At 40.9% G+C, this 27,001-nt stretch overlaps 2 protein-coding genes across 2 annotated transcripts; both read right to left on the bottom strand.

The window, feature by feature from the left end:
* Positions 1 to 655: 655 nt before the first annotated feature.
* chrna3 (cholinergic receptor, nicotinic, alpha 3) lies at positions 656 to 7,233 on the bottom strand. The gene is made up of 5 exons (XM_028578153.1): positions 7,198 to 7,233; positions 3,965 to 4,009; positions 2,433 to 2,542; positions 927 to 2,127; positions 656 to 784 (listed from the first exon to the last, which is right to left on the bottom strand). Exons 1-5 carry the CDS (start codon positions 7,216 to 7,218, stop codon positions 656 to 658), a joined length of 1,506 nt encoding a protein of 501 aa, XP_028433954.1. The 5' UTR covers positions 7,219 to 7,233.
* Positions 7,234 to 11,306: 4,073 nt separating this feature from the next.
* chrnb4 (cholinergic receptor, nicotinic, beta 4 (neuronal)) lies at positions 11,307 to 24,014 on the bottom strand. The gene is made up of 6 exons (XM_028575153.1): positions 23,688 to 24,014; positions 17,483 to 17,628; positions 16,395 to 16,439; positions 16,043 to 16,152; positions 14,543 to 15,596; positions 11,307 to 12,102 (listed from the first exon to the last, which is right to left on the bottom strand). The coding sequence occupies exons 1-6, from the start codon at positions 23,734 to 23,736 to the stop codon at positions 11,938 to 11,940; spliced, it is 1,569 nt and encodes a 522-aa protein (XP_028430954.1). The 5' UTR covers positions 23,737 to 24,014; the 3' UTR covers positions 11,307 to 11,937.
* Positions 24,015 to 27,001: the final 2,987 nt, after the last annotated feature.

Below are 27,001 nucleotides of genomic sequence, written 5' to 3'. Positions count from 1 at the left end.
TTGAACACAGTCAACATTCTTGTTTAGTTCTCAGAAACAGGGAAATCCATCAAATCAATCCATGTTAAATGTCATTTTTTCTGTTATCTACACATGTATTAATTTGGCATGACACTCAGTGAAGACTTAACATTTAAAGATGTTCAAGATTTTCTTGTTATAAAACATATATAGTAACTCAAATATTGAGCTTTCTGGTGGCATAATGGTTGCATTTGTGAATGTATGTACATACTTGCTTAATGTGAAATTAGGTGCATCAAGTTCATTAAATGTTATCATTGTTCCCATAATTTAATCTTCAAAATAATTGATTCTGCAAGGATGTTGCCATGGCATTATATACTGTTTATTATACACTTATTTACTGCAGAACTAGTTTGTACACAATGAAATAACTACCATGGTCTTTGCAATTGTTTGTTCACCATGTCCTCAGCATCGGAGAGTCCTAAAACTACTTCCTCACACAGAAATCATCTAATCTGTGAAAACACAGTCACTAATACATTTGCATCAACATTTGGCCGACACACTCATCTTTTCTTCTTGACTTTGGATCCACTCTGCACTGTCCGAGCCATGGCCAGAATCTTATAAGTAATGAATGCTGTGCAGTTCGACAGTATTGAAGTATTTGTTTTATCAAACTATTTCAAATGTCATCCCAAAGTAATAGAGGCTGGAGGAACAGGCCAGCTGTTCCCAGGATGCACACAAGGATAAAAACCCAAAGGAAAATCCGGTCGATCACCATGGCAACGTACTTCCAGTCATCTTGAACCTGTGAGAGGATCACAATGAACAAACAGACAAACAAACCAAACATTTTCAAGGATACGATGACAGCTTCGTTGAAAGCAAATTACCTATAAAGGTTTAAAATCTAGAATGTTTTTTTTTTTTTTATGATTGTGAGCACTCACCTCCTTTGCTTCATTCTGTAGTCTCATGTTCTCTGCTATGTATTTGACACTCTCAATAGCCTCCCTGACCTCAGGGGAGAGGGGCAACAGGGACATTATTCCTCCATCTAGAGACTCTGAGCTGGAGCCCTGACTCTCCCCTCCAGTCCCGACAGCACTGCCTCCAGTCAGCGCCCCCAGGCTGCTCATTCCTCCGCACCCTCCCCCAGAGTCTGCAGGCAGTTTGCTGGATCTCTGGTGCCAGCAACGGTTGCAACGGCCCTCGCAGCACAAAAACACAGGGCCTGCACCTTTGGCTGGTTCTCCACTTAAGTTGTTGAGGTTGGAGAGCTCTGTGTTGTTGAAAATCCGCTGGCGGTTTGTCAGGCTGGACACCACGCTGGACGCCAGGGCCTGAGGTTTGTGCTTCTTCTGCAAAATACCTGATGAATGCACGGCACAGGGCTTTGAATGCATCGTCTGAACACTGCTGGTCACTGCCACCGTCTCAGGGTCCCTCTCTGGCCTGGTCATGAACATCACCCTGGGCAACAGCCCCAGGAACACAGTCCGCACCCAGCAGGGCATAGTGTGGGTCTTTGGTGTGCGGTAGTGGACGTTCAACACAAAAACGGTGATGACAATAGAGAGGGTGACAAAGATCATGGTGAAGAGGAGGTACTCGCCAATCAGGGGGATGACTAGCGAGGTGGAGGGGATGGTCTCTGTTATGACGAGGAGGAAGACCGTTAAAGACAGCAGGACAGAGATGCACAGAGTGATTTTCTCCCCGCAATCAGATGGCAGGTAGAAGACGAGCACAGTGAGGAAGGAGATAAGGAGGCAGGGGATGATCATGTTGATGGTGTAGAAAAGTGGCAGACGGCGGATGTACAACGAGTAAGTGATATCCGTGTAGATTTCCTCGCAGCAGTTGTACTTGATGTCGTGTTTGTAACCAGGGGCGTCGATGATCGTCCACTCGCCGCTCTCCCAGAAGTCCTTGAGGTTGATGGTTGAGCCAATTAGCACCAGATCGATCTTGGCCTTGTCGTACGTCCAGGAGCCGAACTTCATGGTGCAGTTTTGGTAGTCGAAGGGGAAGTAAGTGACGTCGATCTTGCAGGAGCTCTTGAATATGGCTGGAGGGATCCAGGTAACATCACCATTGTAACGAAGCAGGGCCTTCGTTTTGTCATCAACCTGGAAATCTCCGACAGCACTGTAAAGAGAGAAAAAAAGAAAGAGTGAGATAATAAAAGAGGAAGACAGAGGGAAGGTTGGAGACAGATGAGTCATTGAAGATAAACTGAAGGATCTAATCAATTGACTATTGTGTCATGGTGATATTAATAAAAAAACATGCCTTGTGGTCTTATTAAATTGCACACTCAGATGTTCCTATACACCCCCTTAAGATTATGCAAACAACAAATTAGCCATGCAAAATGAGCAACGGAGAATGATACATTTGTTGTAATCCTTTGTTCTAAATGGACCCAACAATCAATGTGTTGTTATGCTCACTTGTTGTAGAGCACAATGTCTGGCTTCCATATCTTATTTGACGGCACCCGGATAAACTCAACGCCTCCAAAATCCCTTGGATTCCATCTGAGCTTGTAGTCATTCCAGATCTGAAAAAAAAACACATATTTTTTTATTTAAAAAACAAGAGACAGAAATGACAAAATAGACAATCCCAGATACGGGCGCTGCCATCTTGTAATTTTGGAGTCGGAGTGCGCAGTAGTGATCAGACAGTGGAGCCGCGTTATCAAAGCCATACCAATCACAAATCAATCATGACGTTTCATCCCAATTTTTATATAATCAAATAACTAATTACAATCAAAGTTATTGGAAAGAATAACACAAAAAAAGCAAGATAAGAATTTCATAAAATGACATAAACCCTTTTTGTGAAAAACGTATTTGAGGTGTACTTTGATTTTTTTGTTTGGCCCATTTCCCATCCGCTAACATGGTTGAGGCGGGGTTTATGACCTTTACTGAAGCCTGCAACCAGGGGGGAAAATGAAACGTTTTGGCTTCACAGCTGACAAGCTGTCCATATTTAAATACGGTCTATAGTTTAAACACATTAACTTGTAAAATGGCCCATAAAAACAACGACAAGTCGTCATTTCCAACTGTGGCATATAGACAGAGCTTACACAGTATGCAGTCCGAGAGGAGATATAATGGACCACAGTTTACAGTGTGTTTTATGGACCTTTTGGCCTCTGTTTTTGACCCCCTCTTGAGGACAACCATTGATCCTTGTGAGACTCATAAAGCAACAATGGTAAAGTAACCTCAAAGAGCTGCAATCATTTTACTTAAATAAGAAGCAGTAATTATCTAAAGTATATTGTAAGATTTGGATAGTCAGCAGGGGAAATATACTGTTGTTTGTACATTGGTTAGAGAAACTCCAAAGAGCAATTACACCTCAACTCTTTAGCATGAACATGGCTCCAGCACACATGTGTATTTGCTCAGCATTTGTAATGTGGGACCTAGAGACATGCCCTGCCCCATTTGATTCAAAACTTGATCCCTGCACTTTGCATCATGGCAGCAAAGATACCAAGTGGGACATGGAGTAAATGGCAAAACCATCAAGCCATACAGCATGTATGGACTGCTTTTTTTTTTATTTAGACTTTTTCTATATGATTATGAAATACAACTGAGGTAAAATCTGTTTTATATTTTAGGTTCAGTGTGCTGCAGATGCATAGAAGTTTCTGTCCCAGTGTCAAAAACAATATTATGGAAAAGTATGATAGAAATTCCAGACCACTGTAAATTACAAAATTATATATCATAAAAACTGACCATGAAATCTTGGTCTCATTTGGTTCATAGGATTTCCCCAAAAAAAAAAAAAAAAAAAATAGGACAAGAAGGATCCATTTGCTTAGAAAGCTTCCTTCGATGAATAATTCAGCTTGTCAGTCTAGCCCCGAAGAATCATGTATGACAGAAGGCTGGATCCATACTTGATGTCCTTGCTCAAGGTTAATTTGTACAGTCATGCATCATAAACTTACATGTCTCAGCCACAGATTTGTCTCCATGATCTGATTGACTTCATCCTGAGAACAGAGCAGAATGGATAATGAAGGCATTTAAGCAAAGAACAAAAGCATTAATGTTAACATCTAAAAGTTCAAACAGGAAGAACACTGTCACATGCGATCATCCAATTCACCAGTGGGCATTGTTTGTGTGCTTTCCCCAGGGAGTATTAAAGTGCTCATATTATGCTTGTTGGCTTTTTCTCTTTCCTTTATTGTGTTATATATCTTTTTTGTGCATGTTATAGGTTTACAAAGTGAAAAAGCCCAAAGTCCACCCCAAAGGGACTTACCATCTCCAACAGAAAACACATACTGCTCCAAACAGCTCTATTGTAGTCCTGCCTTTACTACTGTGACAAACATGCGTCACTTTGTAACACATGTTATAATGCTCGCCTATTAGTTGTAAACCTATTCTGATACAACCTCTAAATACAATCATGAACCTGAAAATTAGTATATTACGAGCACTTTAAGAAAGGCCCAGCTCCACACCTGGAGCATAACATGACAGCGGGATCTAGGGGGTCGCAGCACAACTTTAAGCTTTAATTCTAACAACTCAGTGGTAAAACATGAGCAGAGGGACTAATGGAGCGAGGGAGAAAAATTGTGGGTGTTAAAATCTCAGGAACCAGTCATATTACCATTTAGTATCCAGGAGAGGTTCTACATGGCTGGTAAACACAGGTGAACAGAAAGCGGTAGGACAATCTTTATCGAATTATCTTTGGGAGACTGGGGATTGGGCAGAATGGAAACACAGTATATTATGGTTGAGATCATCACAGTAAACACAGAGCAAAAGGTGAAGATGGCTATCAGCTACCATCTATTGCTATGATCCGGACTACGTGGACAAGCAAGACCATATTTGTGTCCATCTGCATCTCTGCATCAGAGGGGCACCGAGGCAAGCCTGGAGGAATTGGACACCGGCTGCGACTCTTTTCTCTGCAGGGCATCCTGTTGGCTAATGTGCAGCTATCAGACGGTGCACCTTATGGTAGCTGTATGATCTTTGGAATGGTCGAAATGCAGAAGTGGCATAATTTCACCTGCTACCTTGCGAATATACACGCCAAACATAGTTGACCACATGATCTGATATGTTGATCAAAGCTAACATTTGAAGGAATAGTGTGAACTTTACGCTAGTAAGGTGAGTAAGGTGAGAAGATCGATACGACTCTCAGACATTAAGAGTGGCGTCAATTTTCTCATCGCTTGGAAGAAAGTGAATAAGCAAATTTCCCAAAGTTTCCAACTTTTTCTTTGAAAAACAGTCTCTGTTATCACTGTGCCCCCTGTTCTAAAACCCACAAACAAACTTGTGTGAGATGGCTGATTGGGAGATGATGACTCAGCCACCTCGGGCAATGAACTATTGATGGTCTAAAGGAGCTCATTTAGCCCTGCTGTAACTGCTGTAGGCTGACCATACCAATTGCACCTGGGTTAGGAGCACCAGGTGTGGGGAGGAAAATAATAGTCATCCATCAGCACGAGGAGCACTGCAGCCTGCTACATCAGCTGCGTTAAGGAGAATAAAACAAAACCTACGTTATCTTTTTGACACCTCTAGATCTAGACAGGTCTTTAATACTTATCTAGCGCTTCAGAAAAAAATAAAGAAAAGAATTTGCCTGTTGGCAATAGGCAAAAGAAAACAGATTTAGATGGGCTACAATGTCTCAGGCCCCACATATCCATTCAAACTGTCTAGAATAAACCTTGTGTATAGCTATGACTTCATATATTGGCTACTATTGACTAATAACCTTTTTGATTGAATATTAATGTTTACATAAAAAGTGGAACAATTTGGGAAAATCTTTCAATCTTCATGCTAAGCTAAGCTATCAAGTCTCCTTGCTGTAGCTTATTTATTTACCTATTAGCGGTTATATTCGTCTCATGTAATTCTCAACAAGAAATAAATTAGGTGGGTTTCCCATAATTACTAACTTTTCCTTTTAATATAAATCAATTTGATTGGGGATTGGGGGATAATTTTAGTAAAATGTCTCAAATGAAAGATCTGATCAGCATCTCCTCTTGTCATTCAACACAAGCAGAGGGGTAATGTGATAGAGAACAATACATCCAAGGCTGTTCATTTTGTGATTGAAGCTGTCCTCCCTGTCCTCAACACAAGCCTCTTTGCTTAATTATCACCATCTGCTCTAGACGTGACTGAGTCTCTGTTTGCTCCGTCTGCAGTCAACGCCAAGTGCCAGCAAAACATGCTGTTAAATCCAGAGGTGCTCATCTGAAGTGGCAGAGATTGAGTTATAGAGGCTGCCTAAACTGAGGGGTACTCAGACAGCTGACATTCCACATCTTGCTTTGGCCAGACAAACAGCCACCCCGCTCCTTCTTTCATTTAGTTCCCTCCTGAGGATTTTAAACAAGGGGTTACTGTGTATCTCACGTGTCTCAAATGGCAATTGTCCCTTTCTCTAAAACTTTGTTGGCCAAAGTTCACAAATCAACACAAACCTTTTTTTTCTTCGTATGCTCAGACCCTCCACATTTGCTGTCTATGTTATTCCTTTTTTATTTTCCTCAGGTCATGACCAGGCACGTGCACACATAGACATCAAATGGGGCTTGTTTAAATAAATGAATATATATATATATATATATATTCCTGTTTGCGCACAGCTTTCCTGTCAAACTAATTTATTTATTGAATAAAAAATCTAAATATCCGGTCGGGGGATTAGACTTTGTTGAGTCCCGATTAAAATAAATTGGTAAAGGAAGTCAGAGTTGTGTTAGTATCGTTAACGTTTAAAAAGAAATAAATAATAATAATAATAATTTAAAAAGTGCCCTTTTGTTGCAGGGTTGGCTCAGTGGGTAGAGCAGGCACACGTATACTTGGAGGTTAATCCCTTGATGCAGAGGTCCAGGGTTCGAATCCGATCCGTGACAACTTCCTGCATGTCTTCCCCCCCTTCTCACCTAGCTGTCCTGTCAAATAAAGGCGGAAAAAGCTCAAAAGATAATCTTAAAAAGAAATAAAGTGCCCTTTTTTAGCCCCTGCCCCCCAAAATGTCAATGCACGTCCCTGGTCATGATTGCTCATTAAGCAGAATGATGTATGTAAACAGTAGACGTAAACAGTAAACAGTAGCCCATAACTCATTGCTATAGACATCAGCAAAATGTCTAAAGTCCTTTTGTAGGCTACTTACCACTTTGACTAGCTGTGACATGGACACCTCGAACTGTACAACGACTGGGTCAGTCACATTTTCCACCGGTCGTATGTACTGGTTGTAGTTGGAGAATATCACAGAGAAGAGCTTGTGCTCTGCATCTGAAGACGAGCCCCCTGAACAAGAGCAGAGGGTAATACGTTGATCTATCACTGCAATGTGCTTTAGTGGGTTATACACTACAGCTCACTAAGGTGACTAACAACCAGATGATTGTTGGTTTGTCATCACTCCAGGGGAGCAGTGCATGTCTTCATATTTAAGTAAATTTGTTATGGGTGAGGTAGTTACGACGGGCTTCTGTTATGTTATTATGACTGGCCCTGGTGCACACTAGGAACACACACACGACACCATTAGGTGTTTGGCTTGCAGATGTGCTCAGTCAAACTTGACAGTTCTCGTCACATGATCAAATAGAGACTTAACATTGGACATCAACATATTACCCAGCTAACATCATTGCATATCTGTATATGACAAAAATACCAAAGAAATTAAAAAATATTCATTTCAAGTGGATAAAATTGTGATTTGTGTCGATCTGATGATTTCTTCTTTCTTTTTTAAGTGCTCTGTACTGATTTTGCCCTTACATTTGTAGCAGCAATGACATTAATTCTCGGGTGAATTTTTCCTCTATATCCTCGTGCTAAAATCGACTATTAATAGATATGGGGGCATCTTTGTCACCTTTCTTTTAACCCTGGTGATTTTGCACCCTTGCATTTAATTGAATCATTTTTGTAGTTTATGTAGAATAAGCATATCATTTTTTATAGATTGCTCTTGACTGTTAAAAATAAAAAACAAAAACCAGCTGTGAGCTGTGTTTGCCTTTTCGAGGGCGTGTATAGCAAACTGCACCATTTTTCATTTAATGTAAGTTTTTTGAACACGTAATTCCAAGATGAAAATCTAAATCACTCGCAAGTCAGTTTCGCTCTTTGCCCAAGACATTGATGGGGGGGCCGCTCTGTCTATGCCCCCCACAGGCCCCATGGTCACTGCCTGCACTGTCTATATTTACGGCCCTGATTTAACCTGTAAACTGTATTAACCACTTGTTTCAAATCCCAGTCTACCTTCAATCATGCTTTGTTGGTCTGATTTATTTTTGAGGTTTTCTTCAGTGTAGAATAATAGAATAATAATTGTCATCTATAAATGCATCCCTTTAAATTAAAAACAACAATAGCAAGTAAAGTCACAATTTATTACCTTGACTTCCCTGAATGTCTGCATTATATAAAATATAGGATTTGAATAATGAATCCAAAAAATCATTAATTTTGGCAATATCATTCAACACATTTAGGCTAAGTAAAGCAACAAGTAGGCTAAGTAACAAGACGTTAATGTGTTAAAGTAGTAGCTTATTAGGCTACTCACCTGGCAGAAGAAACAGAAGGAAGGAACATGTGGGCAGAACGACACAAAAATTGCCTTTCATCTTGTTTCAAATGACAAATTGAAATGATATCCAGGGTCAGCAGCAGCAGCGCTGCGGAGCAGACAGGAGGAGTAAGTGGGAAGAGTGAAACAGATCCGCAGCTCTGGAGAGAAGCAGAGAGCAGAGAGAGGGAGGCAGAGCCACACTGAGGAACACGGTCACTGATAGGAGGCACACTGCACTGCAAAAAAATGTGCAACCTATAGCAACCTAATCTGATAAAACAAGGAAAAAACTGGTCAGTGGTGCAAATTTTCCCCTTAAAGGGCACAACAAGCTTGTATTGGCTACAAATCAACCCTTTCATTGATTTTATTTAGTTCCTTTAGTTTCCCAAGACAGGATGTGTCTGCTTTGTTATAACATGTCTTGGAATTGGTAAAAACGCCAACCTACTGAAATTAGGTTACGATACAAAAAAAATAAAAATAAATACCAATTTTCAATATATTTCTAATTGGGAGGTTTCTGGGACAGAAAAAAATCTGTCCTTTTAAAGACCCTAAAAAAGCATTTTCGGTTTTCTCAATCACCCTCTAACTATGAGCGATGACTATGATGACTATTTTGAGTGAAAATATTGTTTTCCGCAAAACAGGTTGAGAGATTTCTGTAGCCTATTTCTTTCTTTCTCTGTGCTTATTTCACTGGTCTGAAGTGGGTGGGGCTCAGTTGGAAAAAGGTGATGTCACGTACTCCAGTGTACCAATCAGGATTAAGCAGCATTTGAATCAGCTTGTGGGCTCTTACTGTCAATCAAATCTGATTAAACCACACACAGTCTTGATGGAGCAGATCAGCTGAGTTTTTCAGTGGTAAACTCTTAACAAATAATACTTAAAGATGTTTTTTTTACTTTATTTTTTTATTTAGTGATACATACACAATGTTATAATAAAGGTTTTGAAGCCAAATTTTATATTTGAACTTTTGGATCTCTTGCATGAAGACATTTTGGCAGAATGAACATTTCTTGGTGTGGCTCACAGTGTAGACGTTCATGTTAACGACAGGAAGGTTTATTTGTTTAATTAATTTATGCAGCTATTCTGGTATCCGGTCCTTTGGGGTAAATAATGGTGTCTTGTAAGCCTGTTTGGGCTGGGCATATATTTTTTTTATACATGACACAATAATAAAAATAATTCATTCATTCATTAAATCACCAAATAGCCTTCAAGTCAACAACCAATATCAATAGCCGCTGCATGTGTGCTACCATGGGTTGGGGTTTGGGTGCACTCAGAGGCAGTTTATGAGCATTACAGAATTAGTCTTGATTGATTGATTCTTTGATTTTTTGTTTTTCCCCGCATAACATCCTGTGTTTCAAAAATATGTCAATATATGCTGTTAAGCCCACTTCTAATTGGGATATATAGCTCTGTCTTTGACTCCAGCTTTCCTTCTGTCTTTCTTTACTGTCAGTTCAGAGAAAATATTTTCTTTCCTTTATTCAGCAGGGTGGTCCAGTGGTTTGACAGTTCTGTCCTTCCCCTGGATGAAGGGGACATCCAAATGCTTTTTCCACTTTGCTGAAGTGCCCTACGATACATACATCCCTACCTGCACCAGAGATGCTGTTTGGTGTCTGACCCTGCACTCTCTACTTCTTTAAGTGGGGCAAGTGAAAAGAGAATTGCCCCCATGGAGGATTAATATAAGATTGCATCACATAGAAGTAGAAATAAATGTCAATTTAACCTTTATTCTTCCAGACAGCACAGAATGAAACGTAGCTTATTTGTACACCTACATAAGACTTCAGCTGAGTCTCAGGTCATTTAACAAGACTTCTCATGCTGCAAAGGTTATCCTGTAGATTTAAAAAAAGACTTGTGGAACCTGTTATTTTTACTGAACCCTCCCATGTCCCAAGGACTATATTGTGGATAGAAATGTGTTGAAAACTCTTTAATCCTTGTTTATTGGGCAGGACAATTCTCAAGGACAATGCTTCCATGCATATCTTATTGGAGACTAATGACAGAAGGCAACTGACATAAGGCTTGTGATTTATGGGACCTTATATCGAGTTTTAAATGACAACTCCTCCCGCTTAGTTTGAACTGAAACAGATGATGGATTGTTGATGGATTTGCTGCACTGCATTGTCTCTCTTCACTAATGACAGGAATCTAACAGGTGAACGAGAAAGCCATGAATGATCTTGTACAGTGTAAACAGACACCGATTGCTGTCTCTTGATTTCAATGAAGGTCTCACCAAAGAAACAACAGTCTGCAGAATCTCTAACGAGCCAACTCAGCACTGTTTATTGAGCAGTAAACGTTGCGTGTGGGGGAGTGAAGGTTCAGTCAAAGCCATTGTGCAGATCTTTGTTTAGCTGCAGGATGTGTGTCAGAGTTATGGCTATGGCTGTACCTCAAGACATTGTATTACAGATCAGCTCCCTCTCCGACGGTTTTGTTGTATCAACAAATTTTTTTGCCTGGTCACACCCTCTCACATTTCAAGTCAACAGCTGTCTTATCTATGTGATGAAATGTTCTAATTGGCACATTTTCAGAAAACGTATTGGCTCTGAGGACAAACTGTATCACCGGCAACACAGATTAATTAAGCACTTTGGCAAGACCCTGACAATTTTAAGACTTTATTGGAGATTTTAAACATTTAATCAGACCGAAAGAGGACATTATTCATACTTTAATCACATATCACATTTCAATGACATGGTAATATAACTTAAACACAAATTAAGAGTCAAACAACATCTGACAGCAGACAGATGTTCCTCAAATCTCAGACATTATTGGGTATATTTCTTCTTCTTCAACAGTTCGGTATACTTCAGTGCAGTGAAAGCTACATTCAGTCCAGTTCTGCAGCTGTCCTTTGTAAACATGAAAGGAAATGACCACTGATGTCACAATAGGGCCTTTGCAGATGTACCATTTCCTTAAAACATTGGGTGCTGTAGAGGGTTTTATTGCTGTGGACCATGTAGTTTTAATTATTAGGAGACATTTGAGTCATGTTCTATTTTGCACAAATATGCTGTCTGTTCCATTGATGTACACAGTGAGTAGTTGCAAGTACTTCATTGTCTGCTTTAACTCTCAGGTGCCTTATTGGTGGTGTTTGGCACAGATGACGTTGCTGTCATTGCTTTTTAATCCCACCAATATGGTACTACAGACTTTAAGCAAAAACCAAAAAGACTTTGCACTAACTACAGGCCTCCTAACAGCTTGATTGCTGAAAGGAACAACAACTTGCCCTGTCTTCTTCGTTGCTCATCATATGCGAGGAGTCTCTGAGCTGGGTTGCTGGTTGGGAACAATCTGACTCTGGAAGACAGGCTGTAGAAATAAGCCCAGGGTGCCTACGACACACACTATTATAAAGATCCACAGGAACATACGATCCACCACCATAGCCACATACTTCCAGTCCTCTATCACCTGCAAATATACAGATATCAAATCAAAATTAGTCAGTTTAAATTAGTGTGCATGTTATTGTCACAACTAATTTTACAAACCAGCAGTATTGCAGAGTGTTGAGAGCTTTAGCATGTGGTAGACGCTGACATGCCTCTGTGCAGCCACTGGGGGGCAGAGAATGTAACTGAGTGAATGAATGAGTGAATAAGTGTGAGAGTGATTCACTTTACATCTAGGTTCTAAAACATCCAAACAAACTATAAAACCCTGCTGACACAATTTACAGACATCATGTTAATACAGGGGTGCTCAAATTCTTTCAGGTGAAGGGCCAAATATATTTGGATGAAAGGCCACAGGCCAAAAATAAATGTTGATGTTAAAGAATACCATAATTCGTTTAATTCTTCGTAGATAAAACGTATGTATGTAATTTAATAGGAAGGTTTACCGGCACTGTGCTTTGCATTGCCGTACAACTCAGATGAAGCACTTTTTAGCTGCACAAAATGTACGCTTCGTAGTCATTACGGTTAGGATTTTACTGCACTTTCAAATTAAGAGGAGAATATGCATGAGCATGTCAAATGCCATGGCGGGCCAAAACAAAGAGAGCACAGGCCAAACTTGGCCTGCAGGCCCCAAATTGGGCAGCCTTGTGTTAATATGTCTTGTAGTCTATTGTGTTTGCTAGCGATTTAATAGGATTGAATTGGAACATAAAGTATTCTGCAATATACTTTTTCAAATGTGTTAAATCTGTTCATACCAATAATATTGCTTAGTATAGATAAGCCTATTCTAAGGATGCTGACTGCTGGCATAGTTAAGTTATATTCCTGTAAGGACTTTTCCATATTGCTGAGACCTATTCACTGAAATAGCTTGTTGACCCTTTTACACCATTTTCAATCACGACCTTGGTCATTTTTGAAACAAGTCATTTCTCATTCCTGGTTCCCTCCTTATTTTATTGATTTATCAGAGAAAGAGATTGATTACCAAAAGTCTGCCTTTAATTTGCAAGGTCACAGCAACTACTTAAGGTTAGTGGTATTCCTTTCTGCACCTCAGGGGTCAGAATGCACTAAATGTTATCATGCCAATAAAAACACCTTTGATGCAATTTATTGGGATGGAAAAGAGCAAATACCTAATTACAATCACAAATTACCAACCTTTTCATTTAATCCATACACAACAGAAATGTAAAAATCACCAATGTGTGGTTTTAGAAGAAGATATGTGCAGTAACTATAGTATTCCTTTATGAACATCCTGGCCCCCCATTACTTTTTGCAGCATCTCAGCTTGGCTGAATATAGTGACAGCAGCATGTAATCTCCCATAAAACCATTGTCAATTTTACATTAAGATTTGTACACGAAAATAAGATATGTGTCAATTACAGTTATAAGCTTCAGAGGTGATTGAAGGCAGATTTTCAAACCTTGGAGAGAACTAGCTATTTCTTTCTGCTTTGGTGCTTTATGCTAAGTTAGGATAACAGCTTTCCGGCTTCAGCTCCATACTTAAAAGAGTACTAATTTAGCATTGCCCTCCTATAGCATAGTTGGACTCATTATGGATATTTTAGTTTTTTTTAATCAATGCATTCTTTTTCCTAGGTTAAAACCCAGTAGCTACAATATCCACACTGCAACTTGAGTGTTGACAGTTTGGATGGAGATTCAGGTGTGTACTAGTAGCAACTAATCGTATCCTCGAGCTTCTAGCCTCAGAGATGAGGATCAGCTTACAGAAGTATGATGACCTCACTTCTTTCTAACTCCACCCAGATTTCACCTCTCGTCTATTTAGGCAGATACAGAAAAGCACCTCTGGGGTTGACAGGGACTGAGTAGTTTACTTAGGTGAATGAGTAAGAATATGGGCCCTATTTTAACGATCTGAAACGCAAGTATGAAACGCAAAACGCAAGTAGCTTTGTGGGTGGATCTCGGGCGCTGTTGCTATTATACCAGCGGGATAAATGAGTCTTGCGCCCGACGCAAATCTAAAATGGGTTGGTCTGAAGTAGCTAGGTGTGGTTTGGGCATAACGTGAAAATAACCAATCAGAGCGTCATCCAGGTTTTTCTGGTCAGTGGCGGAATTGTTTTCTGAAACTGCAAAATAGCACCAAGTAACGTTTGCGCCGGAACACGCCTCCTCTTTTCACTGAACCGCCCCCGGGAGCGCAAATACATTCCCTATTTTACCGACGTGCGTCTGTGGAGGGAAAAGTCCGCCGTGCGTTGGGTGCAAAATAGGAATGATACATGCGTGGGTGTACAAAGGCAATTGCGCTGGGTGCAAGATAGGGCCCTATATGTGTATGCATTGACAGTGCTCATTCAATATACAGTACATTATACTCAATATTAGATGAGAAGAATAGCAAAGCAAAAACACTGTATAGATTCAAAGAAACATTTGGTTTAAATGTGTATACATACACTCTGATCATCATCATCTCCCATCATGTGCTCAGCCACAAAGCGCACCCCGTTCACCGCCTCCTGGACATCAGCAGCCCAATCTGAGTTGCTTCTCGGCTGGAAGTCCTGGATAGAAGTGAAACCACTGGGAAGGTAATCAGTGGAGCGCAAGTTCCCTTTCCTGTTGGTGTGGCTGTAGCCCGGCGGATGAGCTACATTTTTGTATCCTGGGGTAGAGAAGGCAGAGTCGGAAGACAGCAGGGCAGAAGTTGACATGGTGATACCTGTTTTGGATGCGACCGGATAACCCAAGCCCAAAATGGATCTCCTTGCCCGTAGACACCGCTGTTGGCGAAGTCTCTGGCGTGCAGAGTTATTCTGAGGGCGTCTCATGAAGAGTAAGGCAGGCAGTTTGACAAGAAATATTAGCTTGACCCAGGAAGGCATGGTGTGGGTGCTGGGAGAGCGGTGGTGCACGTTGAGCACGCACACACTGGTGATGATGGAGAAGGTCACGAGCACCATGGTGAACATCAGGTACTTGCCAATCAGAGGCACATCCAGTGAGGTGGGAGGGACAATCTTTGAGATCAAAAGCAAGAACACAGTGAGAGCCAAGAGGACGGAGATGCAGAGGGTCATCTTCTCCCCGCAGTCTGAGGGTAAGTAGAAGACCAGAATGGCCAGAGAGGTGATCAAAACACAGGGAATGATGAGGTTTATGGTGTAGAAAAGGGGCTTCCTCTTGATGATGAAGTCATACGTAAGGTCCACATAGGTGGGATCCAGAGGGTTGACAGTCCGTCTGCCTGGCAGCGCCAGGATATCCCACTCCCCACTAGGAGTAAAATCATCCATACTAGCCACCTCAGACTTCAAGATCAGGTCAATCTCCGTGTGGTCATACGTCCAAGAGCGGAACTTGAGGGTGCAGTTCTGCTGGTCAAAGGGAAAATGCTTGACCTCAATCTTGCAGGCGCTTTTGTAGATGGCCGGAGGAAGCCAGTTGATGCTGCCATTGAAAAGGACAATGGCATTGGTGAAGACTGTTACCTCATATGTACCATCAGCACTATCAGAAGAGGAAGAAAGATAAAGAAAACTTTAGGGAGCCTGTGAATCAATTTCTGAGGCTTGTGTTATCAACCTTGCAATCACAATGAAGTGAAGATAACAGGAAACCTACTCATGCTGAAAATTTGTATTGTTTTGTTTTCCTACAGCCAAAGACAGTCATGTCAATATTGAAACCAAAATCCACAGAGAAAAGATCAAAACCTTGAATGCTAGGCTTCAGAGAATCAGTTGGGAAAGATATTAATGGTGAACAGAACAGTAACCATCTTAATTCTCAAATGTCTATCTCACATTCCCATCCAAAAACATAGATTTAATCTTATAGAGAAAGCATAAACAGATTATTCCATATAGTAATCTTCTGTTTTAATTTTTAATACAAACATTGCACATATGTATGTAAAATCTCTCATAACATTATAACAGTCCTGTTATGCTTACTTGTTGTACAAGACAATATCTGGGAGCCAGATGTGTCTGGAAGGAATGCGCAGCTTGTCGATACCTTCGTATTTTGCGGGGTCCCATGATAACCTGTAATCCACCCAGTGCTGGAGAGACAGAGGAGACCTGGACGTCAAATCCGACTTCCACACACTTTCTTAAGATCAGCTCATTTCTAATTACATGCTTCATTATCAGTGAAGTATGTTTGGAGCACAATTACAGAAGCAGTTGGTTCCACATTGAGAGAGGAAGAATGGATATGGTTTAATTCAAGTTCAGGGGGAAGGACATTTAACAAGACATAGGCTGACTGAGAGTAGATGCCTCTGAGCTTCATCACACTTACCTGAGTGAGCCAGACATTTGTTGTCATGATCTGTTCTCTTTCATTCTGGAAATGTACAAGTAGGGTGGGAATTACTTTGAGAACAGTTGTTATGCACAAATACGATTGTAATTGAACATTGAAATATAACAGCTTGTTAGCTGACACTTAAGCTATGGCTTGTGACTCCCAACCAGAGGTTCTGTACTACTATAGTTCACAGGGGCAGTGGAAAAATTGTGGAAAGCTGATTTGAAAAAAATCTAATATAAACTAAAAAAAACTAATATATATGTTTATCCACATTTTTGTGTGATGAAGGAAAATATAAAGCCACATATGATTAAAAAGATGTAATGCAGATCTTTGGTATCTACAATAACCAGTAAGCCACAGTTACAATAGGCAACTTTCATTGCAAAGCAAAAGTTATCAAGATATAAGGACAGAGTCTTTGTAACACTAATTTGCTGGATTAGATTAACCTTCCTGCTTGCTGTCATTTTTACTCTGGCATCTACTTTGAATTGTGGTAAAAAATAAAAAATAAATGCATTTATATCCTCCGCTCTTCCCTGATTGCATGTTGACATATTTGCTGAGAGCTTTGTAATCACACTCCCATGACATACACATCCAGTAAAGTGATACCAAATGCCAAATACTCCCAGGGGTACAATACAAACTCATAAAGTGAGGCTGTGAATGAGCCTTGCTGCCTTGGTGTGCAGCTGGGAGGAGCCTCCACTGTAAATCAGAGGAGAGCCTCTATCACTGTGGCTAAAACAGCTTTATGGCCCCTTTTAATCCAATGTGCTGAATTTTCAATCTGGACATGACAGAGGCAGAGATCACAGCTGAGCAGAGCTATCCTCTGCTCCATCCATCCCTTTAAAGCTATGGCCTCTCTGCACAGGATGGTATTTTACTAACTGGTTTCTCAAAGCTTCGTGGAATCCTCTTTCTTTCACTCTGTCATTCCTTTTCTGTCTCCCTCTTTGTCTCCCCAGCACATATTCTCTCCCTCACACACAAACGCACAGATACACACACACATATAAATACAATAAATGCACATACATGGTGGGCAGAAGTATTTGGTGTCTTACCACACTGATGAGCTGAGCCAGAGACACTTGTAGCTTCACTGGGACTCTCTCGGTCCTGTTGACAGCTGGGCGGATGAGCAGATTGTAGCGATCCTTTCTCAGCAACCAGTTCATGAGACGTTCCTCTGAGTCAGCACAGCTGCTACCTGGTGAAACAATTTTGTTCAATGATTATTTTTATCCACAGGTAGTGCATACACATCCAAAATATCAATATCAAGACAAAGGCTTCAGAACATTAGACCTTCCTTCCATCGAGAGAGGGACTAAATGCTCGAACAATTTAAGGTCTAAGTTACTTTTCAATTCATTTAATCCATTAGGACAATCATAATTACAGATTGGCTCCACATTTGCATAACTTAACTGCTGAGTTGGATGTTTAAGGCAACTACATTAAGCTGTCACATAGAACTATTTTTTTAAATTGAGGACAGAGCTCTCTGGAAATGATAAGTAGCTAGGTATACTGCAGTGGTTTCCAAATATGGTCCAAACAATCCAGACGATGGCTGCTTTGCTTTCTGGCTGTTCTGGGGATTCAAAACTGAAACACAGAGTGTTTATAACAACTTCAAAAGAAGGCATATTGGATGGGGTATAATTACTAGCAGAATTTAAATTCAGATTCTTTTTGGATCACTTAAAATGGGCATGGCTTGGCAAATAAGACACATATAGAGCTATAGAGGACGGAGGATGAACCTGTATTTCACTGTGTCTTTAGGGTTAGTGAACGATTGTGGTTACAATCTTTACAAGTCAACATTAACTGTTGGTCGATGACAGTACATGAACTCACGGTCTACTATATAAAAGTTGGAAGCTACACGACTATCAACCACCCTGACTTCCACACCCTTACTTTCTCTTTACACTTCCTGCTTAGGCATTAAGTGTTGGCATTATATGATACTGGTCCTATGTCTATGTAATTCATAGTAATACTTAGCTACATGTAGAAAGGTATACCCTCTCTGCCTACCTCTGCGCTAAAACACTAAAACATTATGAAAAGGACGTGAACAAATCAAATACGTATAAAATCTCTTCCTCCTCTATCTGTGAGACTGCTTCATATAAACTGCATGCATAGTCTCAAGGGAAACAGCATCTGTCATTTGAGAAAGCCAGGGATGGTTGTGTTGTGGAATTATATTGAAATTTAATGGAGGGCCCGAAAATCATTTACAAATAAGTAATTGCATTTGGGAGAGGGCAGATATATTAACTGCATGTTAATAAGTCTGCTTTTTCCTAGTCTACATTGATGACGTTTCATTTACGGGAAAGTTCCTGTGCCGCCGGAGGTTCCGCCAGATGTCCCTCATTTTCAGCCAGATATGCCTCACCTTCCGCTTTCTTTGTGTTGGCATTCTAAACTCCGGTCGATTCGGGAAACATCCTCCGAGCTAGAACGGACACTCAAATTGTGTTTATCTTTGATTGAGTAAAATTCTCATCACACATGCAACAGCCATTTTAATTCCAGAGCTCGACTCCTTACGTGCACATGTTCCACCAAAACAAGTTCCTTCCTGATGCTATTTTGCAGAGGCACTGTTACTGTGAATAACCTCCACCTCCTTCCCTCCATCCCTGACAAATGAAGCCCATGTCAGGGGTGAAGACGAGCCTGATTGGAACTGATGATCAGTGCCTTTCATTTGGACCAGAATGAATACAGTAGCACTACTTCTTCCATTTTCTTTACATGCAGCTGGTTATTAATGCCCCCATATGGTCTAGAGTTGCTGAGTCGACTTACTCGTGGTTAACACTCCAATGAGGTGAGACTATTACTGATGGGCCCGTAGAAGAAGACTCGCTACTGTTGTCAATACTCAGCAGAGTGATATTCATGGCTGCAGAACCTCAGAGAATCAGCACTTGTGCCTTTTGTGAAGCCATGTGATGTAAGAACATTGTTAAACTTCCAACGCAAATGCTTCTCTTCTTGCTCTGTATCAAACTGTGTGTGCCATTATCGGCTCACAGACTCCTGGAGCTTTGCAGGGCGTGTCGTGCTGGCAGTCTAGCCCCACGGGTCAGCACATGCTGCCGTGACTGTGCCTTTGTCAGTGACTTGGCTGAGGTCCCATCCAGCACAGTCGGCCCTCCACAGCAGTCTTTAACAGATATCGTGTTGTCAAAGCCCTCGAAGACCTGAGTCAAACAAGCTCTGCCTTCTCCAAAGGTGAAGGCCACTGGCACACCACCCAAACTTGTGATTACCTGCTGTGAACTGCTACTGGTGTGTGTGTGTGTGTGTGTGTGTGTGTGTGTGTGTGTGTGTGTGTGTGTGCGTGCGTGCGTGTGTGTGTGTAGGTTTAATGTGTAAAATGAAAAGCGCCTCAAAAGTGTTGTGTTGACATTAGGTTGATTCAAAGTGAGGTCAGGCGTGTTAATACATTGATAGAGTCGGCCGTTGTGGATAAGGTCACTCTGCAAAGCACACTGAAAAACATAGTTCTACAAAAATGTAATACAGTTAGAGATCCGAGAGCATAATGAACAGTGACGTGCGGTGATGTCAGTGAGAGGCTAGGCCTGACTTATGAAAGCCAGATTACCTAATTTATTGTTTAGGCTAATATCAAAACAGTAAACGTTACGCACAAGCGCGGCACACACGCACGGTCGATATCAAGAAATTTCCAATCAGGATGACATATCCTCTCTCACTCACTCACTCACTCACTCACTCACTCACTCACACACTCACAAACCAGTAGTTAATGTCTAGCCTCTTTCCTCGTGAAGACGTCAATCACAGCGTTGTAAAACTCGTCTTTACGGGCCTTCAGTTTGCGTAGTCTCTGGCTCTCAATTGACAGAATAGCAAGGGCAGAAAGACGTGCCCGGTCCGGTTCCGACTGTATGTTTTGATCCGTTTCAGGGTGGAAAATGTGCGCTCCACTGAAGCTGTAGTGGCTGGTATTGTCAAGACCAGTTGCAGCAACTTTGTTGCTTCAGGAACTGTTGCTTCCAAGTCATGTTCTTTTAAAAAGTCAAGAAGCTGTGTCGGTGATTTGCCCCTTAGTTCTTGTGAGCCATACAACCCCACAAGATCACTTTTCTGCCTGACTAAGTCAAAGTACCTTGCATACTTTGACAGCTTCTCCAGTTTGCTGTCATCAAACTGGCGCAACATTTCTTCAAACTTTTTGCAATCTACCAGTCCAATGAAATCCAGATCAGAAAAATTATCCACAAACCTGGTCTTCATCTGAACATTGACATTGTCGTTCTGTTTTGCTTGACAGCCCATCTCGTGTCTCGTGCTGAACGAGTTCCATCTCATCACATTTTTCCTCAAAGTGTGCATGAAAACAGTCAAAATCCTGTTGCTTGCTGTCCAACACTTTCATTGTGTCTTTGATGCGATTACAGCAGAATCCGATATCCATGGTTTTGGACTGAAGGATGCTAAAGAGAGCATCGGTGTCATTGAAGATCCCTTCAAAAGCCATCAGTAGGAAACAGGTTGACCGTTTTGAAAGCCACAACTCAAACCCAGCAGCCATTGCCAATGTTTCACCGTCCCAGTTGTCGGGATTGTCGCTGATTACTTTAAACATGGCACGTAAATCTGGAAGGTGAAATAAAATCGTTTGGACCAGCCTTGAATTTGAGCTCCACCTGGTTGCTACTGCTCTGGGGATGCGACGTTTGACAGTCTCATCCAGGAGATGGGTGCGTTTGGATGATTTGCAAAAAAAAGCAGAAAGTCCCTCAGCTGTCTTGAAAAAGGTTCTGCACTCGGGGATGCATTTCACGGACTGGGCTAGAACCAGATTCAACTTGTGTGCAAAGCAATGCGTGAATATAGCTTCGGGCAACTTCTCTTTAACTTTTGCCTGCACCCCATTTAGCTCTGAGGCCATGACAGAGGCTCCGTCGTAGGTCTGTGCAACCAGTTTATCGCAGCAGTTGTATTTAGCCTAATACATACTGCGAAATAGCGGCTGCTCTCCGGTCGTTGCTGACATCATCAAAGCCAAGAAAGGCTTCTTTTACTTTACCTCCACATACATAACGTACAACAACAGATATTTGGGCTTTATTTGTCACATCAGTCGACTCGTCCACCTCCACAGCAACAAAGGGGGCCGCATTTATGTCACTCCTAATGTCAGCGAGTAGCACGTCTGCCACTGAGTCGATCAGATAATTTTGTATTCTGTTAGATGTTCCAGAAAATACAGTAGATGTACGTAAATGTCTTGCCAACCTCTCGTCTTTCTCAGCTAGCACATCCAGCAACTCAATATAATTGCCCCTATTGCTAGAGCTAGCGCTTTCATCATTGCCACGAAAAGCAAGCTCTTGCTTTGCAAGGAAGCAGGTCGCATTTATCAGATCCTTCAATACCTCTCGGTTTTCCTTTACCTTTTCATTGTGGTAGGTTATATTCAGCCTCCTTTGCTCGTCAAGTGCAAGGTCGATCCGAGATTTACCGAAGGTTTTCAGCGTAATTTGACACTGGATGTGAGCTGACGACTTTTCATGCTTGGTTAAAGCTGCGGGCAGGTTGTTTAAATCACAGTATCCCGTTGAAGTCCAAACAGTCTGACTCGTTGAAAACAACAGGCAGGGATAGCAGTACAGCCGCTGACTGTTAGCACAGCCACATAGCCAATCTTTTCTTCCATACCAGTCTGTTTGAAACGATCGGACAATTTTTTTGTCCCTTTTGCTGCAGTAGTCCATCTAAGGCTGGCGTAGACCTCCCTCTTGCTATTAACTCCTTTTTAGAATTAAAATCGAGCTTGGAGAAATTTCTCAACTCTTTGAATTTTGCGGGGATTACGCTTACAAACAATGTAGCTGGTGTAATGACGTTAGCTGCGCAAATGTCCAGTAATATCTCGATTTTAATTGGTCCGTATTTGATATGTAACGGAGATGATTAGTGGCATAACATATTTACGTATAAAGGCACAGCAGAGTTGTGCTTTTTGCCGTACATGTTGAGGAATACAAGATCGAAGTGCGCATGCGCAACATGGGTTTTTCGCTTGTCGTCCGCAATGAATGGACAGTAAAAGCAGTGCTTATTCTACCATTTCTTTTGTATTTGATTATGCGTAACTGCTACATTTGTCATCTTAACGTCCAAAAAATTGGAATAACATACATATTGCATATATAAATCACAAGACTATACAGTAAAAATACATATACAAGTTTATTAAATACAATTATTTAATAAAGATTTTTATGTTTTGAATTTTGACAGGGTAGGCAGTGCCTAGCTTGCCTACCCTGACTGCACGTCTCTGATAATGAAGTGTGTGAATGAACCAAAACATGGGGCAAAGGTTGAGTGAGGTGTTATAAATTATAAACAATATATAAAAAAAAGTTCTCTTCTACTCCTCTGTGTTCCAGATCTTAGTGATGTGATAATCAGTATTAATAAGAATAGGGGATTATCAAATATCCTTTTTTGTTTTTTTTCCTTTCCCCTTTTATATGGAGAAAAAAAGTAGAAAGGTTTGTCACATGAGGATTCATCACTACAATGTCATAACTGACTGACTAAATACTTACACAGGGAGTGTCTCAGCATATACTCTTTGCACTCCATGAAATAGACTAATCCTGTTAGATATAGTATAAACTTTCATCCCTTTTGGTCTCCTTTAGTAAACCTACTTTGGTCACGTAAAATAATAATGTTGAAGAAGTGAAGAAAAGGAAGTACAAATGCAACACGTAGACCCTATATTTTGTAGAAGCACCTTTATATCAGTACTGATTAGGTGAATACAGGCCTCATTTGATAGCAGGACCGATTCATCAAATTGCTCCACTGCGTTGAAATACAGAAGAAGGCTCAACTCAACTTGAAAAAAAAAAAACAACGTTTAATGCAATTCATGCTTGTGTTTTGCTGTAGGCCTATATAATAATACTGAAGAAAACTTTACTGGTTTCAAAATTAAAGGAACACATTTGTGGGTATCTGCATTTTTTTTTTTTATCACTATGCGACTGAGCCACTGCACTGAAAACTTAGCTGCACTCAAAATGAAAGGCTGCGATTCGACTTTGGGACACTAAAAAAATACAATCCCTTCTCAGCACAGAAGCACTTTCACCCGAAATAAATTTTGTAGCTGACACAAGAAACAAGCACATGTTACAGTATCCTACATTAGTAGGTTCATTCACAGAACGTAAAGGAAGACACACTTACAGTGAATCAAAGTGAAAAAGTAAGCGAGGATGGAGAGAGCCCGAGTCATTTTTTCGGCACCATCTGATCCGCGGGACTTGTCGGTGATGAAGCCTCAAAGCTGCGGTGTTGAGCGCTCTTCCTCTCGGACATGCCGCTGTTGGAATCTACGCGCTCACGGTTTGGACACTCAACCAGCACTGTGCTGATGCCTTAAAAAAAGGAGATAATTTACCGAAAAGGGATATCTGTTGCTCCGTCGTGGGGTTACTTTACAGCAATATGCCCCATAAAAAAAAATCCCCGAGTCTCCTCTAGGGTCTTCTCGCTCTGCCGACGCGCAGCAGCCTGTCCTGCTCTCTTTGTCCCCAGCAAGTCCTGCAGGTCCTGTACCCGGTCTGTGATCGGCTACTGTACACCAGCTCAGCAGCTGTATTAGATGGTAGGTTACATAGCTGTAGCCTATGTACCACTAAACGTGGTATAGGCCTACGCTGTATTGTGATAGTTTAATTAAAAGGGGAAAGTGGATTTATTCATTTCTAAACATATATCTTTTACACTTGGATTTGGCGAGGACATGCCTGCATGTTAGGGAAGTAATACTATGCAGTCAGTGCACTGTGACCCATATTTATTTCTCTGACCTTTGTAGCCCGCACACCCTAATACATGATTGCATATGGATGTGAATTCAGTACCTGAACAGGCCTACTGCTCATGCAATACTCATAATTAAAACATGTAACATGTTCAAGAGAAGTTTTGAAAGATTATATCTGAGGATGTTCTACAGACTTTTTTTATGTAATGTAGCCTAATTGTCTTAAACCCAGCCATATGTCAGAATACATACACCTCCAGTCCTCACAACTTTTGTCAAACAGCATCCTCAATGAGACAACCCAGACATCTGAGTCCAGATGCTGATATACACATCTGGGCCTAATTCTCTTCCCATCAACAAACATTAGTTGACCATCCTGGTGACGTGTGATCATTTGCTGACTTCACACTGCTTTGGCGATTGTGCTCAGGAGAGGACAATAAATTATGCTCTGGTCCTGCATGTGAGATTTAGTGAGGTGAGGTCCAGTCAGAACAGGAGCAGTGCAATCTTAGCAAGGCAGATTTACAGCCGCCACGCTGCTTAAAGCCTCATTATAATGGTCAGTAAAGGAACTGTATCCGGCATGAAGAGCAGCCTCAAGGACTCGTCTGGGGTTATACATTTTTAACTCCAAAGACTTCTATTCTGGATCATTAAGCGCAGATCAATGGGGGCTGATTAGGTTTTGATCCTCACATGTTTTTTATCATGTCGAAGGGGAAAGCACCTTTGACTGCACTTGTTTGCAAAATCATATATATGCGTCAGTCAGTGTTGGGGAGTAACAGAATACATGTAACGGCGTTACGTATTCAGAATACAAATTATGAGTAACTGTATTCCGTTACAGTTACAATTTAAATAGTTGGTAATTAGAATACAGTGACATTGTTAAAATCAATGGATTACATGACAATACTTCTCTGTTTCACGAGTTTATTCACTCTGAATAAATTAAGGCAACTTAATACATTTTCCAGAAGCCCCGATATGAAATAGAAAAAAATAGCTATTTGCGTGATCAGTCACAATGGAGTCGGAACTGGCACGACAGAGCCAGGGCAGCCATAAGTTTCTATCTTGGAAATTCAAACAGCATTTCACATTAAAGAACGAACAGGGAGAATGAAATACAGCTAACTGTGCCGTGCAGCCTCTGCTTGCCAGCAACCAACCTCCTTTCAGCTCCAAATTACTCCACTTCCAACCTGAAGAAGCATCTTAAAGTAAGTTATTTTTTTAATTAGCCAAGGGTATCGTCTGCTGTAGTTTTACTGGTTACCTTGCTATTTTAACATTGACGTGCGACTTTACATTCTCCTAGGTGCTGATTTACTAGCTCCAGAGCCGTTTAAAGACTATAGCCCCGTTTGACATGCTAACTAACGTTAGCTAAAATTAGCTTGTGGTAGCTTAGACTGCAGTTCGATTTTTGTATGCAGTTCGGGACTACCAATAAAATAATCTATCTGCTTGTTCAGGTACACATTCAGCTAGTTGGAATAAAAAGAACACACCATTATAGGCCTGTTTAGTAAGCTGGATGTGATAGCCGCATTCCTACACTTATAAAACCCAATTCAATGTGGAAGTAATCCTGAAGTAATCCAAGTATTCCGAATACGTTACTCAGATTGAGTAATTTAACGGAATACGTTACAAATTACATTTGTGGGCATGTATTCTGTATTCTGTAACGAAATACGTTTTGAAAGTATCCTTCCCAACACTGTGCGTCAGACATATTGTTTATACAGAAAACAAATGTTTTCATTAGTATCACACATTCAAAAGTACTAACTGACTAGCAACTCAATGACAGCATGACTTTGACAAAAATATAAGCAGATATGATGGGCACTATGATAGAATATTTTGTAATAAGTTTCAAGTGTTTAGTTAAGTTTATTTAATACAGTAGGAAAATGAATGAATAGCAACCACTGATTGGAAGCTAGAAAAAACTGCTTCCTACAGTTTCCCTGTTATTTGTTCATGGTTATGTTTTACCCGTGTTCCTTCTGTGTTTTGTGTTCCTAGTTCCATCCTTGTGTTTGTTTTCATGCTTCGTTTTCCTGTTTTACTTTGTAATGTCTGTTTCTCCTGTGCCATGTCTTGTTTTACTTCCTGCCTTGTGTTTTCCTTCCTTTGTGATTGCCTGCCCTGCCCTGATGTGTCTCACCTGTTCATCAGCCCTCACGTCACCAGTCCTTCGTTACTACCCTCAATACCTCACGTATTTAGTTTCTGTGCTTCCTTTGTCTGTTGTCAGATGATTGTGTTTGTTACCCCCTACGCCTCTCTGGTCCTTGTGTTTTTTTTAGGGCTGTCAAAGTAACGCGTTAATTTCGATTAATTAATCTGAGAAAAAATAACGCGTTAAAAAAAATAACGCTTATTAATCCATTCCATATTGACGTTTGACCCAGAGCCGTTCTAGCCACCATTCGACTGTAAAATGAAGGGAGACGAGAATGTGCTGCCTGGATTATTGATTGGAACATTTAGCTACTTGTTACTTCTTCCTGCCAACCCTGGCTACTGAAATCTGGTGCCACTGATATGTCTGCTCTTCTCTCTGAAGCTCTGAAACGGACGATACAGGCAACACAAACACCGCTGCACGTGACGCTAGTTAACACTATACTGGACAGCAGCTAACGTTAGCCTACCGCTAGCTAGTAGCTGGATTAAACACTGTTAAAATGCTGACAGCTAACGCTAA

The sequence above is a fragment of the Perca flavescens genome, chromosome 1, assembly GCF_004354835.1.
Source record: "Perca flavescens isolate YP-PL-M2 chromosome 1, PFLA_1.0, whole genome shotgun sequence".
NCBI classification, from domain to species: Eukaryota; Metazoa; Chordata; class Actinopteri; order Perciformes; family Percidae; genus Perca; species Perca flavescens.
Note: the sequence above shows the minus strand (reverse complement) of the source record. Positions and strands in the feature narration are given on the sequence as shown.

Coding starts and splice junctions, on each gene's coding strand:
- chrna3 (XM_028578153.1), bottom strand. CDS start 7,218: ATGTCACAGCTAGTCAAAGTG. Junction 4,010..7,197: donor TGTCACAGCTAGTCAAAGTG/GTAAGTAGCCTA, acceptor CTCTGTTCTCAG/GATGAAGTCAATCAGATCAT. Junction 785..926: donor TACAGAATGAAGCAAAGGAG/GTGAGTGCTCAC, acceptor ATCCTCTCACAG/GTTCAAGATGACTGGAAGTA.
- chrnb4 (XM_028575153.1), bottom strand. CDS start 23,736: ATGACTCGGGCTCTCTCCATCCTCGCTTACTTTTTCACTTTGATTCAC. Junction 16,440..17,482: donor TGGCTCAGCTCATCAGTGTG/GTAAGACACCAA, acceptor GTACATTTCCAG/AATGAAAGAGAACAGATCAT. Junction 16,153..16,394: donor CAAATGTCTGGCTCACTCAG/GTAAGTGTGATG, acceptor CTGTCTCTCCAG/CACTGGGTGGATTACAGGTT.